This window comes from Lepidochelys kempii, chromosome 5 (assembly GCF_965140285.1).
Source record: "Lepidochelys kempii isolate rLepKem1 chromosome 5, rLepKem1.hap1, whole genome shotgun sequence".
Lineage (NCBI taxonomy): Eukaryota > Metazoa > Chordata > Testudines > Cheloniidae > Lepidochelys > Lepidochelys kempii.
This window is the reverse complement of record NC_136384.1, coordinates 29,332,936-29,351,389: the sequence shown is the minus strand read 5'-3', so window position 1 is coordinate 29,351,389 and position 18,454 is coordinate 29,332,936. Positions and strand designations below refer to the sequence as shown.

The 18,454-nt window shown below is 42.5% G+C and overlaps 1 protein-coding gene across 1 annotated transcript in view; it reads left to right on the top strand.

The window, feature by feature from the left end:
* Positions 1-18,454, top strand: part of PLCXD3 (phosphatidylinositol specific phospholipase C X domain containing 3) — a 162,993-nt gene that overhangs the window by 79,669 nt on the left and 64,870 nt on the right. Inside the window, exon 2 of the mRNA XM_073346169.2 lies at positions 14,488-15,196. Within this exon, the coding sequence (XP_073202270.1) occupies positions 14,488-15,196 (709 nt within the window). The remainder of the gene's footprint in view (positions 1-14,487; positions 15,197-18,454) is intronic.

Sequence of the window (18,454 nt, the reverse complement as noted above, 5' to 3'; positions counted from 1 at the left end):
TGTGGTTGGTTTTCCATTTCTCCAGATTATTCTTGTGTCTCTTTTCTGAACCTTTCCCAATTTTTAACATCCTTTTCTATGTGTGAACAACAGAACTGGACAGTATCCAGTAATGGTCTCTAAAACAACCTCTCCTACCCCTACTCACCTACTCAAGATTCTCCTGTTCATGTATCAAAGGACTGTGTTAATCCCTTTAGCCACAATGTTGTACTGGTAGATAACTTAAATGTCAGTTTCCATGAATTCTAAATTATTTTGTGAGTCCCTTCCTATAAACTTGACAATGTGTTCCCTGTTCAGCACCACCATGTTCTAGGGCGATGAGAGAGCATGGTTTCTTTTGTGCTCTGCTATATTCAGGTCCATAGCTGGGTGAGTCCTGGGGAAAAGTATTTGGTGAATTGGAACCTGAACATGGATTCACTTGTTTGCAACTTGCTCTGTATTCATTCATGCTCATATGAAACAAGGTCGGTTGCAGAGTAGCAGCCGTGTTAGTCTGTATTCGCAAAAAGAAAAGGAGTACTTGTGGCACCTTAGAGACTAACCAATTTATTTGAGCATTAGCTTTCATGAGCTACAGCTCACTTCATCGGATGCATAAAGTGGAAAGTACAGTGAGGAGATTTTATATACACACAGGTCAGTTGGTTTGTCTGTGGATGTTATTAGAAAGTTTTGTTGAGGTTGGAAATGTGTAGTAGGCAGATTTTAATTTCTTAGGCAACAGTGCAGAGAGAGAGAGAGAGATGAAGAGGGAAGAGGTCCCACTCATTATGTGGGTGAGCCCACTGCACTGAGGTTGCAAGGGCCCGGACCTTTACACCTGATTACCTGTGGGGAAGGTATGCTAGTTGAGGTGCTGATGAGAGCAGGGTGGTCATCCCAGCACTCTGAAACACCTGTGGGATGAACTGGAGACCTTGCTCCGTCTCACCATCAGCACGCACAGAGCCCTCCCTGAGGGAGCAGTGGCAGAAGAGCACACAAGCTGCAGGACTCCGCACACAGGATGACCTATATGCAGAATAGCACCCACTTCTCTCCTTGGGTGAAGACCTCCAGAACCATAACTCTACTTCTAGTCTTGTTGAAAAGGGGGAAATTGGGCCTTGGATGCGGGAACTTCCTCTGAGGGAGATGGCCTTTTACACTTGAATAGGAGAGATGAAAACCATACTGTTGTTTTCAGTCCTCTCACCTCTTAACTTACTTTCCTTCCCTTAGAGGGATGTTACTCTCTACTCCTGCAGGTGATCTCAATCAACCTCCTACACTACATGCTCATTTCTCCTCCTCCGAGTCATAGGACACACTTCATGCTGCAGGAAATAATTTTCTGTTTGTTTGTTCACTCTTTTAGCTGATGTATAAAGTGCTTTAAATGTATATCGTAACAGTGTTATTAAATGCCTGTAGTTTTAATGTTTGCTAAAATTCTTCTGATGAAGTGAGCTGTAGCTCACGAAAGCTCATGCTCAAATAAATTGGTTAGTCTCTAAGGTGCCACAAGTACTCCTTTTCTTATTCCCATAGGAGTTTATCTTGTTCCCTCATAAGGAGCACCTGCTTTGTTAATGTACTAGGACAGCATGCAGTCTCTAATGAGCTGATTCAACATGCCGATTAGTCAGTTCTACATTGATTCTGTGTTAAGGCCTAATCCTGCTATCCTTGGTCTGTTAACTGAAGTTAAAGGACATTCGCTTGAGTAAAGAATGTAGAATAGGGTTCTTAATGTGTAGCCCACATTTGGTGAAATTAACCATTCTATGCTGAAGCACCCAAAAAGGGCTTGCCTTTGAAATAATCTTCCATCATGCTTTCATTTATCTGTACAAGTTCTAAACTGAAATCTGTCTGTGGGTGGTGGGTTGACTGGGAAGAGGTGGGAGGGTATCTACACGCAGGGATATCTTTTTAACTTTGTGAAATTTCATAGAAAACATTGCAACACTTCCTCCTATACAAATAATTACAAGAGACCAATGACTAAGGAATTATCAAAGGAGACAGGGAAACCTGCTGTCAGGAAGGCTGTATGAGTTTATATTGCCTTTTTTTTTAAATTGCCTCAGCAGTTGGTCTCATGAAACCCGTAGTTGTGGCATGTGCACCCTACTTGGAGAGCTATAAATACAAAGGAGAATCTCAGCTTGCTTTTTTTTATTTATTAACTTGTTTACAAAGGAAGTTTCTGGCCCTCTTCCTTGCAAAGGTAACCTTGAAAATGTGAACTGTGATATAAGCTGATTTACGGTTCAAGGAAACAAGTAACTGAGCTTTGCTTCTGCAGTAGGAATTGGGACAGACCTAAAGACCTTCCCCCCAATCTGTCTCTCTTGCACGCATGGATCCACACACTTTTTAGGTAAATTAAGTGTGGGGGTGTATCTCAAATACACATTTCATTAACCATCCCCTGTAGGGGAGTTGGGGGGCAGGTTTGCAGCAGGCACGGATAGGGAGATTCCTGGCAGTACTGCATGCAGCCACAGGGCAGCTCTTGGAGGCAGCTGTAACTTAGACTAATAAAGAGGAGAATTGATCACAGAACTAAAAATTAACAGTAGCTTAGGTGAATAAAGTCCATATATTAGGTGCCTTAAAGGAGTGAATTTCACAAAGCTGAAAACAATTATGAGCCAAGTCAACTGGGAGAAAGAATGTAATCAGAAAAATATGAATGATAATTGGGAATTGTTTAAGAACACTTTACTAGATGCTCAAAAAGCCACAATCAAGTAAGACAGCCATATTGTTAAAAAAAATGACCTGGTTTAGAGGGGAAGTGAAAATAGTTATAAAAAAATTAAAATATATGTATAAAAAATAGAAGAAAACGGAAGCTGATGGTAATAAATATAAATCAGAAGAAAGGCATTGAAGAAAAATGATAATGGAAGAAAGTGACAGCAGGAAAAATCGATAGCCTGTAGATTTAAGGACAATAAGGAGTATAAGTATTTTAAGTATATTAAGAGTAAGAAGAATCCTAACAATTGTATTGGTCCACTACTAGATGGAAATGGTAAGTTTATAAATAATAATGTAGAAAAGCTTGAAGTGATGCATAAATATTCTGAATTTGGGGGGATAACAGATGAGGCAGTCATAGCTAATGATGATGATAACACTCTTACCATTTCATTAGTATCTCAGGAGGTTGTTCAACAGAAGCTACTAAAGTTAGACATTTTAAAATCAGCAGGTCCAGATAACTTGCATCCCAGAGTTTTAAAAGACCTCGCTGATGAGCTTACTGGGCCGTTAGTGTTGATTATTCAGTAAGTCTTGGAATATTGGGGAAGTTCCAGAAAACTGGAAGAAAGTCCATGTTATGCCAGTATTTAAAAAGGATAATAGGATGACCAGGGTAATTTATAGTCCTGGCGGTCTGACTTCGATCCCAGGCAAGATAATGGAATGGCTGATTTGGGACTTGATTAATGAAAGGAAGGTAATGTAATTAATCAACATGGGTTTATGGAAAACAGATCCTGTCAAACTAACTTGATTCTCAATTTTGTGAGGCGTCTGACTTGGTCTCGCATGATATTTTGGTTAAAAAGCTAGAACAATATGAAATTAACATGGCATACATTAAATAGATTAGAAGCTGGCTAACTGCTAGGTCTCAAACTGTAATTCTGAAGTGGGAATGATCAAGTGGGTCTGTTTCCAACGGGGTCCCACAGGGATCACTTCTTGGCCCTATACTGTTTAATATCTTTATCAAGGACCTGGAAGAAAATATAAAATCATCTCTGATGAAGTCTGCAGATGATGTAAAAATTAAGGGAGTGGTAAATAATCAAGAGGATAGGTCACTGATTCGGAGTGAGCTGGATTGCTTGGTAAACCGAGTGCAAGGAAACAATACACATTTTAATATGGATAAATGTAAATGTGTGCATAGAATCAGAGAGGGGCAGGACTGGAAGGGACCGCAATGGGTCATGTAGTCCAGTTTCCTGCACTCAAGGCAGGACTTGTTGGATCATATTAAAGAAGTTCTGTATTAAAATCACAAATGAGTTTGATTCCCCAGAGTTTAAATTCCAGGGTATTACTAATTAAGAGGTCTCTTGGTTTTTGGTACTGTTTCTCTCCCTCTATGTGTGAAACTTGCAAGCTGCTAACTGTGTTAGTACATTCTAAGACAGAGTCTGTTCTCAAAGCAATTCACAAGAGAGAGAGACTCAAAGCAATACTCTAACAACAGAAACAGCACCCAGAGACTCCCCACCCTTTTGTTGTATTAACCATTGTGATTAAAATAGTGATAGAGGATGTATGTGGATGGATGCTTGGTGTGGATAATAACTGAATGATCAGGGAGGTGCCAGCCTAAGAATCCAGTGTCCATCGGCTGAAGAAGGTGTCAAGTGGAAATAACCAGAGGACCCCACCCGGAGGGCAGACTGGAATCCACCCAACAGCCTCAAGAATGGGAGAACCAAAGAACAAGATAACATCTTGGAGCCGTCAGGAATGTGCTATCTGCTGATTGATTCAGCAACAGCATGATGAAGCAATTCCCATAGACTGGCATAGGAAGAAATTCCTATAAAAATAGACTCTAAAAAGTGAGAACTTTGGGGTCTGATTCTGCAAACCAACTTCCAGGAGCATCAGATGAGCATCTGACAAGGCCCTGCTCCCTCCTCATGTCCAGGCCACCTGGCCAGTGACTTGGCATGAGCAACTCTAAGGCTGGTAACTATGATAACAACCTTGCAGAACCTGTGTGTGTGTGTGTGTGTATGTTTGTATGAATGAATGAATGTGAGAATAAATTTGAGATTGAATGGAATGTTATAACTATAACTAACTGCTTACTATGATCCTTTCTGTATTCACAATAAATGTGGTATTTTGCCTTTTTCCCTTTAATAAGATCCTGCTGGTTTTTATTTTATTGGTACAACAGACTGAGTAATAACTAGACCATTCCTGACAGGAGTTTGTCTAACCTGTTCTCAAAAACCTCCAGTGATGGAGATTCACAGCCTCTCTAAGCAATTTGTTCCAGTGCTTAACTGCCCTTACAGTTAAGGAGATTTTCCTAATGTCCAACCTAAACTTCCCTTGCTGCAATTTAAGCCCATTTCTTCTTGTTGTTTCCTCAGAGGTTAATGAGAACAATGTTTCACCATCCTCCCTGTAACAGTCTTTTATGTACTTGAAAACTGTTACCATTTCCCCCCTCAGTCTTCTGTTCTCCAGGCTAAACAAACCCAATTTTTCAATCTTCCCTCATAGGTCATGTTTTCTAGACCTTTAATCATTTTTGTTGCTCTTCTCTGGACTTTCTCCAGTTTATCTGCATCTTTCCTGAAATGTGGCACTCAGAATTGGACACGATACTCCACTTGAAGCCTTATCAGTGGAGAGTAGAACGAAATAATTACAGTACTTACAGTACTCCTGCTGATACGTCCCAGAATGATGTTCGCTTTTTTGCAACAGTGTTATACTGTTGACTTATATTTAGCTTGTGATACACTATAACCCCTAGATCCATTTCCCCAGTACTCCTTCCTAGACAGTCATTTTCCATTTTGTACGTGTGCAACTGACTGTTCCTTCCTAAGTGGAGTACTTTGCATTTTTCCTTATTGAATTTCATCCTATTTACTTCAGATCATTTCTCCAGTTTGTCCAGATCATTTTGAATTTTAGTCCTGTCCTCCAAAGCACTAGTAACACCTCCCAGCTTGGCATCATCTGCAAACTTTATCAGTGTGCCATTTATCTAAATCTGTGCCATTTATCTAAATCATTGATGAAGACATTCAACAGAACTAGACCCAGATCTGGTCCCTGCAGGCCCCCACTCAATTCTAGATTACTTCTCTCTGGGAACAGTTTTCCAAGGATTTATACACGCACCCTGCAGGAGCTCCATCTAGTCTATTTTTCCCTAAATTGTGTATGAGAAAGTCATGCAAGACAGTATCAAAAGCCTTACTAAAGTCAGGGTATATCACATCTACCACTTCCCCCTTATCGACAAGGTGTGTTATCCTGTCCAAGAAAGCTATTAGGTTGGTTTGACATGATTTGTTTTTGACAAATCCATGCAGACTGTTACTTACCACCTTATTATCTTCTAGGTATTTGCAAATTGATTGCTTGATTATTTGCTCCATTATCTTTCTGAGTACTGAAGTTAAGGTGACTGGTCTGTAATTCCCTGGATTGTCCTTATTCCTTTTTTCTAGATTGGCACTATATTTTCCCTCTTCAGTCCTCTGGAATCTCTCCCATCTCCCATGAGTATTTGAAGATAATCGCTAATGATTCAGGTATCTCCTCAGTTAGAGTATTTTAGGATGTATTTCATCAGGCCCTGCTGACCTGAAGATATCTATTTATCTAAGTAATTTTTAACTTTAACATATAGGAATAAAGTATGTAGGCCAAATTTACAGGATAGGAAACTCGTGGGCAGAGAGTAGCCAGGCGTGACCCTGCCCATGCTCCGCCCCAAGGCCCTCTTCTGCATCCTGCTCTTCCCCCATGGTGTCCCTGTTCTTCTTGCCACCCTTACTCAGCCTCTTGCCTCAAGTGGGTGGGGGCTGGGGCTAGGGTGAGCCTGCCACCTGCCCAGGACTTGGTGGCCCCAACACTTGCCCCAGTCACACCGAGCGCTCTGGGCCTGGGGTGCCTGTCCAGCTGGGACTTGGGCTGGCTGGGGCAGGGCTCCTCCAGCCGCGGTGGGGAGCTCAGGGCTCCAGCAGGGGAGGGTGGGGAGCTCAGGGCTCCAGCAGGGGAGGGCTTGGGTGGAAGGAGCAGGGCTGAGGCCCAGGGTGAGCTTCCCCGAATGGGGTGTTCACGCGTCACCCATGGGGAGACCCTATCCTGGGAAGCAGTGACTCTGAAAAAGATTTGAGGATTATGGTGTCAGAAAATGCGTGAAAGCTGTGTATCCTACTTGTGCCTTGCTATGACCTGTGAGTCTTGAGAACACTACTGAGGATATGATGGAGTCTGGCACTGCTTTGAAGAAGTATTTCATTTCAGGACAACTATTCTAGTTGGGAGTCACCAGACCCCCATTAAGCAAGAGGATCTAAGCATTTGCCGAGGGGTGGTGAAGGGAGAGAGACATACCAAAGTCCATTTATGCTTGCCCTTTTTATGAATGACGGGACAATGCTGGGAGCCAGGAAACAGTAGGCTAGCAGTATTTCAGTAAATCTCTAGGGAGCTAAAGAAACAACTTCTAAACTGAAATACATTCTCCCTTAGGGTCCTTTTCCCACCATTGAGTCCAATTATTTTTTAAATGGGGGAGTATAATCCTCTAGGGATTCTATAAATATGTTAATGAGGCTGCATAGTCCCAGTTGTCCTGTAAAAAGAATTCACTATAGAAGACTAAGACCATTTCCTTAATGAAAGTACCAGAAGCTTTTTGCCTGCAAGCTAGATGTCACTGTACACTTTACTCTTGAATATCTAAATAGTGCTTGACTACCTGTAAGTACATCAAAGCTTAATGTCTTAGTGGTTGAAATTGACCGCTTTATTTTTTTAACTGTGCATGCTGCAAATACTTAAAGCATCATTTGCAATTACTTCTAAAGCTGAGAGGCCAGCATCAAAAACATACACAGGGTGACTCCCTGCTAAAAAGGAGTTTGGCTGAGTGGGAATCAGTAAGTAAGCATTTTATTTTTCAAGTTTCTTTCTGACTAGCTATTTTGAAATGAGAATTATGAAAACGTTACCACTGCTGAGTAAAATTGGAGTGACTGATTAAGAGCTGTAAATGTAGGAACAGAAGCCAATCCTTGATGAGACTGATTGTGAGGGAACTGAGTGATTGTAGTGAAAAAAGGTATAAAAAGTTGGCAGAGCAGTGAGAAGATGTATGTGCACGAGAGAAAAGGTTGAGATGGAAATAGAGTGAGTCAATATAAAAAAAGAATTTGTTCTGAGTGAAAGATAAAGAGCGAGTGTCAGATCTTCTCCTTTGCAACTTAAAAAGCCTGCCAGTGAGCACTGTACTGACCTGCTGCCACTCCATTACCTAACCCTTCTTGGAGGCAGCCTATGGCAGAATATATGTTGCAGGAAAATTGGTCCTTGTGATATGGTCAAATGGATATGATAGTAGGCTAGCAATAAGATGTGGTTTTCGTTCCTGGGTCTCCTGCTGTGTGACTTGGGGCAAGTCACTTTGCTTCTCTGTGCCTCCTGCCCCCAGTTGTCAATCTTGTCTGTTTAAATTGTAAACTCTTTGGAGCAGAGATTCTCTTGCTTCCTGTTGTTTACCTATAGAATGGAGCCCAATATTGGTTGAGGCCTGTAGGCACGACTGTGACACAAATTATAAGGGTGCAGATCAGCAGCCTTCCATGTGCAGGAAGTTGTCTTCAAGGCCCTTGCAGTTACTAACATAATGCACCCCAAAGGTCTTGAAAAGAAACTGGAGCGTCACAGAGAACTTGTAGCAAGGCTGGGGATTTTTGGTCCTTAGAGTGCAGTTGAAGAATAGGTGACTAGTCCAAGACCACACAGCAAGTCAGTGGTAGAACAAGGATTAGAACTCAGGGAGTGGCAGGTTTCCAGTCCTGTGCTCTGTCAGTTGAACTGTGCTTCCACTTTCTGCCTCCGGGAGTGCAAATACACTTCCTTGAAGCATGGGACACTAAAGGGGAGGATGAGCAAGACAGAGAAAGATTTAAAAATACAATCTACCATTGTTTCATCTAATGTACCCCAGAGAAACCTTACCTCAGAAATGGCAGCATCCTTCCTTCAGTTATGGAAGCCACTGTCATGGTTGACAGAAAGAACACTGACATACAGTTGTCCCTAAAGACCCACTTCCTAGTGGAAGAAGGGGGAGGCGGATTCCTCACCCACCAAGGTAACCTTTACAATAGAATGGAACCCAGTTTGCTGTATAATAAAGGTGATGGTTGTAAAAGATCCTCTCATCATCAGGAATATCGACAATTAGATGTGATGGCAACGAGGACCATAAGATAACTTTTCTACCAGGTGCAAAGATGTTGGAATCTCAAAATCATATGAGTAGATTTGTAAAGGTAAAAGTCCAAGATGAAGACAGAGAAATGTTGATGTTGACAAGTGCATGATAAATCATATTGGAAGGAAATGTTCAAATCACTTATACCTATGGATGTTATGAGTTAGTTATACTCTCAAACTAGGAATAATATTTATATCATCATGGTCAGCTCCAGATATGATCACATCTGCTCAAAGCATAGTGTCAATCAGCAAACCAAACAGTACAGATTGATTTCATTTGTCTTTTGATACCTTTTAATAACTTCCTCCTGTCCAATCTGCACAACATGACACAGTGTCTCTAAACTTATGGCACTTTCCTCTCCTGTTGTCCCTGCCCCCAAAAGTCCCAGCTCTCTGGACTCCAGCCTGTGCATAAAGATATTAAAAGTACAAAAATTACTTTTCTAAATTTCCCTGGCTGAAAATATTCAGAAGCTTGCCAGCTGTGAAATGAATTTCCCCCTCGTCCTCTGTATTGTTTGTGATTGCTTTACAAAAGTTAAATAGTGTATATTGACAAGCGTAGTCTTCTGCAATGAGACTTTTGTGCTGTTCCTCTTGGCTCTAGCAATTTAAATAATGACTGTTTTATACTGACCAGGTATATTTTGGGAGTTGTATGCCTTCCTCTGGAACATCAGGATACCAGAGGCAACCTAGCAGACTAACAAGACCAGTGGTTTTCAAACTGTGGGTCGCAACCCAGTACTGGCTCGCAGAATGTAAGGCACTTGGTTGTGGTGGTGCTGCCCAGCTAAGGTAGGCTAGACCCCACCTGTTCTGACACTGTGCTGTGCCCTGGAAGTGGCCAGCAGCAGGTCCGGCTCTTAGATGGGTGGGCCATAGGGCTCCGCGCACTGCCTCTGCCTCGAGCATCGGTTCCCGGCCAATGGGAGCTGGGGGGGAGAGGGCGGTGCCTGCAGGCCTGCAACCCCAACCCCCTGCCCCAGCCCAGAGACCCCTCCCATACCCTGAACCCCTCATTCATGGCCCCACCCCTCAGACTTCACCCCCGCACCCCTACCTCTGCCCCATCCCTGAACCCCTCCCAAACCCCTCATCCTCAGCTCTGTTGCGTCACGAGCATCAACAATTTTCTTCAACTGGGTCACCAGAAAAAAAGTTTGAAAACCACTGAACTAGACCATTGGTCTGTTCCTATCTTCCCACAAATTTGGGGCTTAATCCTGCAATCAGCTGCTACTGTAGATCTCCTTACTTCCATTCAGAATCCTATGAAATCAAAGGGACTTTTTTTTGGTTTAAGGATATACATGGTAGTCAATGTTCACATGATCCATTCCAGGATAGTATCAATAACCTAAGCCTAGTCTTAAATAAGAGGTTTGTTTTAATCTCTAGATTAATACATGCTAGCCTGAGCAGAACCTTTAATGTACTCCATTTATTTTTCCTGTAATATGTTGAAACACGAATCACTGCTCTAATCTGGTGGTATCCATTTGATTTAGCATTAAAATGCTGTATGCAGATCTAGTCTTTTAGGGTATTTCTGTGTAATCACATACATCTCTATGATCTAACCATGCTGTGCAAGGGATATGGTTTCAAAGGAACACTTATCAGAAAAAAGTTTAATCACAACTCGCAATTTATTTAAAATAAAATGCAGTTGAAAGAGGCAGTTAAGACAATAAGGGAAAACAATGGGACTTTCAGGGAGTTGTTTAGTTGAGGTGGTTTTAATATTGGATGAAAGTATTCTTTGGCACACAGATGGATTCAGCCAAAGCTTGAGATGGGCAATAATAATTTTCTTTTTTCCATGTAAAGAAGAAAACCTTTCATCTGTCATTGCAATGTGTAAGGTTCATCATGGTTTAGCTAGTATGGTATCCAGAAATGAGCAGATTGGGGGACTTCTTTAACCTTGATACGTTGTTTGCCACAGCTTTCATGCTTTCAAAGTCGTTGACACTTAGGCGTTGATGAAAAGCCCACCCTTGATGCTAGGAATTTGAACTACTTGGAGCCTAGTTTTATGTTCCTAAAAGCTCCTGAGGGTTACATCTGGCCACCCCCTTCCCCAATACCGTCTGGTTTTTTTGTTTTGTATGTCTTTCCTCTTAAACATGAAAGATGGCCACAGCTGGAGATGGGACATTGGATGGGGAGGTCCAGAAGTGGCATTGAGCATTCTCTCTCTCTCAGGGGGTTGGCTGGCTCATTTTTGCTCACATGTCCAGGGTTTAACTGATCACCATGTGCTAAATCAGGAAGGAATTTTCCCCTAGATCAGATTGGCAGTGACCTTGGGGTTTTTTCAGTTTCATCTCCAGTGCATGGCTGCTGGTCACTTGCTGGGATTATTTGGGTATATCTCACTGAATCTTTTCCCTGCCATTTTGGGGGCCTTAGGCACTTGTGCACCTTGGTCCCTCTCATTCTCTGTATGTGGCACATAACTCTAGTCTCCTGTGGGCTGTAATACTTTGGTCTAATTTCAGTTGGATCCAGTGTGCAGTTGCTGGGTGGAGTTGGTGGCCTGTGATATAAGGAGGTCAGAGTACAGGCTAGTTGATCTGGTGGCCCCTTTTGGCCTGAAACTTTATGATTCCAGTGCTGCAGCTCATTCCAGGCACAAAAGTCCCATTGACACAAAAAGATTTGCACAAAATGCAGGATAGGTCTGGATGCAGGCCCTTTGTGCTCTGATGAATTTCACCCACAGTGTTGCCTGCTGTGCTTGGGCTCCATAAACCCATCCCAGGCAAGGTGATAGGATGCAGTATGACAGTAGGAAAGAGGGGTACATTTTTGTGCATTTTGTGATGAAGAACCAAAAGCTATTGGTAGCTGTCACTGTATAGGGTTGCCAACTTTCTAATCTCACGAAACCAAATACCCTTGCCTCACCCCTGCACCACCCCTTCTCTGAGGCCCTTCCCCCTGCTCAGTCCATTCTCCCTGCCCTCCTTCCCTCACTCATTTTCACGGGGCTGGGACGGGGTTGTGGTGCAGGAGGGGGTGAGGGTTCCAGCTGGGGGTGCGGGCTCTGGGCTGGGGCAGGGGATTGGGGTGTAGGTTCTGGGGTGGGGCTGGGGATGAGGAATTTGGAGTGCAGGAGGGGGTTTCAGGCTGGGGGGTGGAGCCAACAGGTTCGGAGTGTGGGAGGGGGTATGGGCTCTGAGCTAAGGGCCAGAAATGAGGGGTTCAGGGTGCAGGAGGGGGCTCCAGGCTTGGTCGGGGGGGTTCAGTGTGGGAGAGGGTCCGGGGAGCGGGCTCCAGGAAAGAGTTTGGGTGCTGGCGGGGGCTTAGGGCTGGGGCAGGGAGTTTGGGTGTGGGAGAGGGTGCAGGCTGCAGGAGGAAGTTTGGGTGTGGGAGAGGGCTTAAGAATGGGGCAGGGATTGGGGTGTGAGAGGGGGTGTGGGGAGCAGGGTTGAAAACGGGACACCTGTCAACCTTATTACTGTACTTGTTGTGGATCACAGCTGAGAGAACCAATTTCAGGTCAGACTAACAAAAACTGGGCAGACACTCCCACACTGGTGTTTGTTCTATAATCAGATTTAACAAACCAGCAACAAATGTGTGCTCCTGGATCACTATACTAGCTTAATATGGAGCCACAAGCGGTCCCTTCAGACCCTCCAGCAGCCCGTATTACCACTCGGACAAACTGGACTTCTGTGATGAAAATCACCACACATTAGGTTCTTCCAGCCCCAAGTCAAGGGATGCTAAGGACCTTACACCAAAAACAACGTTGTAGCCAATCCTTTAGTAAACTAACTAAAGACTTAACTGAGAAAAGAAATGAGCGTTATGAAACGGTTAAGGCAGATGAAACACATTACAGTTGTATCAGAGTATGTAGTCCAAAATGTTAGCAGGAATGTTAAATCTGCTAGTTTTCTGTAAGTCTCTCTGGGTTGTCCAAGTAGCTTTGGGGACCTCAGTCCTTTTGTTCAAAACTTCCCTTGTCAGAATTAACAGTTCAGAGATGGGGTAGGAAGGAGGTGGCCAGAGGCCTTTATTTCCCCTTTTTATATCTTGACCCTTTTTCTGGAAAAAAATCCTGGCTGTGTTACAGGTCAGGCAGTTCCATGGTATATGTGCTCTGCCATCAGTCCTTCATCTGAATTGTGGATTCTAGCTTGCACCTTTGCCTACATGCTGTCTGAGGGGTCTTAAGGGACGACATGCAGATGTCCTTGTTTACACCTATTTGTTATTTCTAAAGAGCTAGCCTGTGGGTGTTTCTCAGACCCACAACATGTTTGAGTTACAAACTCAGAGCAAATTTTCATAACTCCACACACAGCATCGATATACACATTATAACAAGATAATAATATTTAGCAGATTAGAACTTTTCCAGTGATGCTTCACAAGGCATATTTATACAACATTTCACAATTTTGTAACAGTGTTGACCATAGTAGTGTAGACTGTCACCTACCCCGTTAGACTGCATCACAGTACTTAAGAATGAAAAAGACCTACTAGATCACGTGCTTCTCCTTGCAATGCAAGATATAGTCCCCTTATAGAAAACTTATTCAATGTTAACACCCTTAACTTTAGTTTCAATTTTCATACAAAGTGGCTGCAAACTAGACAAAATAAGTGAATATTGCAAAATAAAGACAAATCCTTGAAACTAAGGAAACAGTGCAGTGCAAAGTGAGGGTGTCGTTGACCTTTTTTGATAGTACAAATTTTAAAAAATGTGCAATGCAATTAACTTCGGCACACAAAAAGGTACAATACAATTCATCATTGTTCAAAGTACACAATGAACCTCCTCATTCTAAGCAATGGAATACAGTGTCTGCATCAGCTATAACTATTAAACTATCATTCTTACACTGTTTCTCCCATGAGTGCAAAGGTTTGGGATATAATTTTGAGAAGTAACTGGTTTTGGCTCCTGACTGAAAGTCAGTGGGACTTAGGTGTTTTTGAAAATGTGACCTGTGCTCCTAAGTCACTTCAGGGCTATTGAAAACTTTAGCTTTTGTAAAATGTCAAGGATATGTATTTTTGCTCATCACAAAGGTCCTGATCCAGCTAACCATTAGTCAAGTGAACACACTGATTGGGCCTAATTCTCTTCTCATTTACATAGGTATTACACACTTCTACAAGTTGACTGACTTGTGGAGCTACTCCTGACTTACACTAAGAATCAGGCCCATTGACTTCAGTAGTACTAAGGGCATAAAAGTAAGAGGTACTCATTAAACTAATACACATTTCATTTAGCCCTCCTAAATTCATTCACTTTCAACACACGTGAATATTGATTCTATGAAAATAATGTACGGGGGGAAGGGGTTGGGAGGAAAAGGCCAATTTTAGAGTATCTGTGTGCTAACCAGAAAATTAGATTATCCTGAAAGAGAGGAGTATTTATAACTTTAAGTGTATGAATGCAACATTGATTTTGCTTTGTTATATTTGTAGGGTCTCATGACTCCTTTAGCTTCTACATCGACGAAGCCTCTCCAGTTGGACCTGAACAACCAGAAACTGTCCAGAATTTTGTCTCCGTATTTGGGACTGTGGCTAAAAAGTTGATGAGAAAGTGGTTGGCAACACAGACGATGAACTTTACTAGCCAGCTGGGTGCAGGTATACGATATTTTGATCTCAGAATTTCCACTAAACCCAGAGACCCTGACAATGAACTTTACTTTGCTCATGGGTTATTTAGTGCCAAAGTCAATGAGGGCCTTGAAGAGATCAATGCATTTCTGACTGACCACCATAAAGAAGTGGTCTTCTTGGACTTCAATCATTTCTATGGGATGCAGAAATATCATCATGAGAACCTGGTCCAAATGCTCAAAGGCACGTTTGGGAATAAAATGTGCCCGGCTATATTTGCCCAAGAAGTAAGTCTCCAGTACCTGTGGGAGAAGGATTACCAAGTGTTGGTATTTTATCATAGTCCAGTGGCTCTTGAGGTACCATTTCTTTGGCCAGGGCAGATGATGCCAGCTCCTTGGGCAAACACAACAGACCCAGAAAAACTGATTCAGTTTCTTCAGGCATCAATCATTGAGAGAAGAAAGAAGGGCTCCTTTTTTATATCTCAAGTGGTGCTGACCCCCAAAGCTAGTACTGTGGTTAAGGGTGTTACTAGTGGACTCAGAGAAACAATCACAGAAAGGTAAGTTTCTCGAAAGCATTGTGTGTTCAGACTGATTGTGCTCATTAACTCTGCTTTTATCGCTCCTGTTATGGAAGGTTTAGCATTTCTTTTTTCTCTGCTATGATGAATTAGAGTCAAAGTTCAAAGGTATCCTAAAGCATTTAAAGGAAACAATAATGAAAGATGAGTGCTTTTACCTGGAAAGAGAATTTGCACTAAAGCGTAAACAAAGTCCTGATTGTTTCTGGATACTTTTTTTTCCCCACATTTTGTTTCTTACCATTTAACACTGCAAACATTTATTCAGAAAATATGCTTTTTAGATATGGGCAAATCTATGCAATAACTGAACCCAGCCTGGGTTTAGTTATTGGCCCTGGGCACTGGTTCCAGGTACAGGAGAAAGAGGGATCAATTTCTGTCTCTTAACAAAGCCAGGCAGTGTAAAATTTTCTTCTTTACAAACCTTCACACATCCAATGGACTGACATAGGACGGAGCCACACATCCTTCTTTGTTTAACTTCACACATCATATCAAATGTGGCTGGACTCTTTTTAGAGTCTATTTCCTTCCCAAACACTCAGGCATTCATCATATAGAAAGGGGTAAGATTCCCTGTGGATCTAATGCATGCACAAAGTGAACAGAAGGTTGACAGGTTATTAGCTGTTACATTATAAAAATCTGTGCGCATATAAGAAATTTCTGACTGGACAAATCACAACCAATTTTCACCAAGGCACCTCTCTGTGGCTATGTGCCTGCCAAATTTCAGGTGGCCACCACACTACCATTGTGGCATGTCTACACTGGAATCAGAAGTGATTGCATCATGTGTCAACCAACTGGAGCTAGCTGTAATCTAACTAGCTCATGTACCAATAGTGATGAAGCTGTGGCAGCACAGACTTCAGGAAGGGCTCACCACTTGAGTATGTACCTGCCCGGGACCCTGAGTACTTAGCCCGTCGTGAAATCCACGCTGTTGTGGCTTCCTGGCTCTTGGTACCTAGGCTAGCTTTGATCCCTAGGTGCTTTCAGTTGCAGTGCAGGCCTACCCTAAGGCACATTGCAAAACAAAACAGTTGTAATGAGGAACAATGGTCTGTTCCTGGAGGAGGAATTTTCCTCCAGGGCAGATTGGAAGAGGCCCTGGAGGTTTTTCGCCTTCCTCTGTAGCATGGGGCACGGGTCACTTGCTGGAGGATTCTCTGCTCCTTGAAGTCCTTAAACTACGATTTGTGGACTCCTACAAAAAAACCTCACACCTATATCTGTGCTGTTGGAGTGGTGGGTGAAATTCTGTGGCCTGCGTTGTGCAGGACGTCAGACTAGATGATCATAATGGTCCCTTCTGACCTAAATATCTATGAATCTATGTTAATGTTTTGTTCTCTTTGCAAAGATGTGCATATCTTGGGAAGGTCCAGAGGGAATACTGTCTCCTTCCATATGATGAATGGCTGAATGAATGGATGAACCCGCTTTTCCCAAATAATTGTGGTGCACACCCCCAAACCCTCCCTCCTTGTTGAAAGAGGATGAACTGTTTTTATGACAGCTTTCCAAAACAAATTCAGGCAGGGAAAAACAAGGTTAAACTTCAGCCAAAATGATGAGACAGCAAAAAAATGATATAAGTACTGTAAATGAAAATGACTTCAGAACAGAAATGCTTGTGCAACCTGACCCACAGATACTGCTACATGCTTCACCTATATAAAATCTGTCAGCTCCTTGGGGAAGGGAATGTCTCTGAGGGTACATCTATACTGCGATTAAAAAAACCCGGTGGCACTGAGTCTCAGAGCCTGGGTCAGGTGATATGAGCTCACAGGGCTTGGTCTTGTGGAGCTAAAAGTCTTGCTGTGTAGACATTTGGGCTCAGGCTGGAGCCCAGGCTCTGAGCCCCTCCCCACTGGCTGGATCTCAGAGCCTAGGCTCCAGCTTGAGCCCGTACTTCTACACTGCAACTTTATAGCCACACAGCCTGAGCCGCGTAAGCCAAGTCAGTGGACCCAGCCAGCTGTGGCTGTGCAGCGAGTCATTTATCATAGTGTAGATGTACCTTTACTGTGTGTCTAGAAAGCACCCATGTTTCTTTCCTTTGCTTTGTCAGAGGCTTTTACTGTTGAACCTTCAGTAGCACAAGTGACAAACCACCAGTCTCTCACTCATTACTGGAATAATGTTTTTTAAAATTGAAGTGCAATGCGGGGGACGTGCAAGAATCTGTTTTTGTTTCCTACTGCTCAGAATGGTCTTTTTTGTAGTTGTTTGAAAGAAAATAGGGAATGAATGGAGTCCAGATTTTAATGATTGGTTGAGATTTGTATAATCTGAATCTCTATGTTTTCAGCATCTCATTTATGCATGGAATTTGAATCTATCACTAATTAACCTATTTGAAATGTCAAAAAGTAATTGGGCAGGAATATCTGGCGATCATGGCTTTCAAAACCATAATTGAGATTTTCCCACGAGCCGTAGGTGTGGATCCAAACTGTTCTGAAAGATTTATTCCCCCAATCCCTCTTGTAACAACTGCAAGAGAAGCAAACTTTCAAGATGTTTTAGAACTATTACATATTGCCTGCCAGGAAATGTCATTAGTTATGCAAAAATACTGTGTAGCAGGATACAGCCGATGGGAGTGTATGTGAGATCTACACAGTTAATAGCACTGAACTCACTGTGATAACTGCTTTGAAAATGAAGATCAAATATTCCAAAGCTGTAGCCCATGTGACTGTAATCCTGTTCAAAAATAGATAGATGAGCAATCCAAGGAAGCAAAACAATACAACTAAGTATAGAACTCTTCCCACGATCTCTGCATTCGAATTTTACTATTTATAAGCATGCAATCCATACTGCATGTGATGCATGTATGCAAGGCTCATTACCCCAATGCAGTAAGGCACATTCTGATTAATTGCAAAAACTTTACTCTGCCCTTTTCTGAGTGGCTGCGTAGTTCAGATTATGGTGTGGTATGTAGACAGCAACTATGTGTTCTCAGTACTGGTTAATTTATATAGTAAAAACAGCATGCATGTGCACACACACACACACTCTTTCCTCAAAAAGGACAGGAGTACTTGTGGCACCTTAGAGACTAACAAATTTATTAGAGCGTAGACTTTCGTGGGCTACAGCCCACTTCATCGGATGCATAAAATGGAACATATAGTAAGAGAGAGAGAGAGAGAGAAATTGGATATGTTACCATACAAGTTATAAGAGGCTAACTAGTTAAGATGAGTTATTATC